A 1,244-nucleotide genomic window follows, 5' to 3' on the forward strand; every position below is an offset into this window, starting at 1 on the left:
AGTAAGTGTAACATATCTGTTCCTTGATTTATTTCTGTTTTGTGAAGTTAAGGTTTCATGGGGGACATGAATAGTAAGTAGCATCATGTGATTTTCCTTTTATCAGAAAAAAAAAATCAAACACAAACTATATAACATACACATTTCACTACCATTCATATAGCCAAAGTTAGTTGTAGTGAGTGTAGTTTAAGGATCATGCAACTTTTACAATTACATAATTATCTAGAATTTTTGGCACTCTAAATTGGGAAGACATTGTTTTACCTGGTTTGCATCCTAGTGTTAGAGTATAGTTACTTCATGTATTAACTTGGCATGACTCTTCAATAGTCTTCTGAAAGTAACCTTTTGGGTGTAATAGTAAGCTTCTTAATTATCTATAAGTGTTACTAAATGTAAGGTTATCTTGTGACAGAAAACCCTTCTTGATTTGTGCATGAATTTTTATGTTTGTATAGCATGTGATTCAACGCAGTGGACTTGTGGTGATGGAACTTGTATACCCCAAGAAGGCCGTTGTAATGGACAGTATGACTGCCGAGACTATAGTGACGAAGAACAGTGTCCAAGAGGTGAGGTTGTATCTTCATGGGAATATCCATTGAGTACTTACTTTGTACATCATATAGTTTATATTTTTCTAACATTTTGATTGGAAAGGAATTTGATTGTTACTCAGAATTTGGTTTGAATTTAGTTTGATATTCCTAAAACGTATTAATATACAACCTTTTAAGTTTTTCTTCATATTTGTAACTATACCTTTGTAGATATCTTTGCAGTATTTGTGTTCTTAATATTCTTCATGACACACACACTATAAAGAGCTATCTCTTAATGATAGAAGGTTCGGCACCACTGAAACATGCAAATCTGTCCTTGTAATATAGAATGTAGTCCTGGCGAGTGGACTTGTAGGAATAGGGACTGTATTCCTGCCTCTCAGCATTGCGACAGAATACCACACTGCGTTGATGGTTCTGACGAAGAGAATTGTCAATACGGTTTGTCTATTTTCATTTTTTTTTTTTTTCTCCCTCTTACCATTCCCTAGTTTTGCATGACATTTACTATAATACTTTAGTTTCTACATTGTTTTTTATGATATTATTTGATATAATTTGTCAACCATGAGCAATAATATTTTGATTTGAATACTAATACATAACAAAACCTTTTTTTTTTTGCATCCTCACTGAAGTTAGTGCTTCAGAAGTAACAACTATAATTACTAACATTTT

The 1,244-nt window shown here is 32.4% G+C and overlaps 1 protein-coding gene across 1 annotated transcript in view; it reads left to right on the plus strand.

Annotated features, from left to right (window-relative positions):
* The window catches only part of LOC119594807 (basement membrane-specific heparan sulfate proteoglycan core protein-like), a gene marked incomplete at its 5' end in the record, with an annotated part of 219,836 nt that overhangs the window by 80,248 nt on the left and 138,344 nt on the right, over nt 1–1,244 (plus strand). The window contains 2 exon segments of the mRNA XM_037943897.1: nt 462–575; nt 894–1,007. Coding sequence (XP_037799825.1) covers nt 462–575; nt 894–1,007 — 228 coding nt within the window.

The sequence above is a fragment of the Penaeus monodon genome, chromosome 34 (genome assembly GCF_015228065.2).
Source record: "Penaeus monodon isolate SGIC_2016 chromosome 34, NSTDA_Pmon_1, whole genome shotgun sequence".
In the NCBI taxonomy this organism is placed as follows: domain Eukaryota; kingdom Metazoa; phylum Arthropoda; class Malacostraca; order Decapoda; family Penaeidae; genus Penaeus; species Penaeus monodon.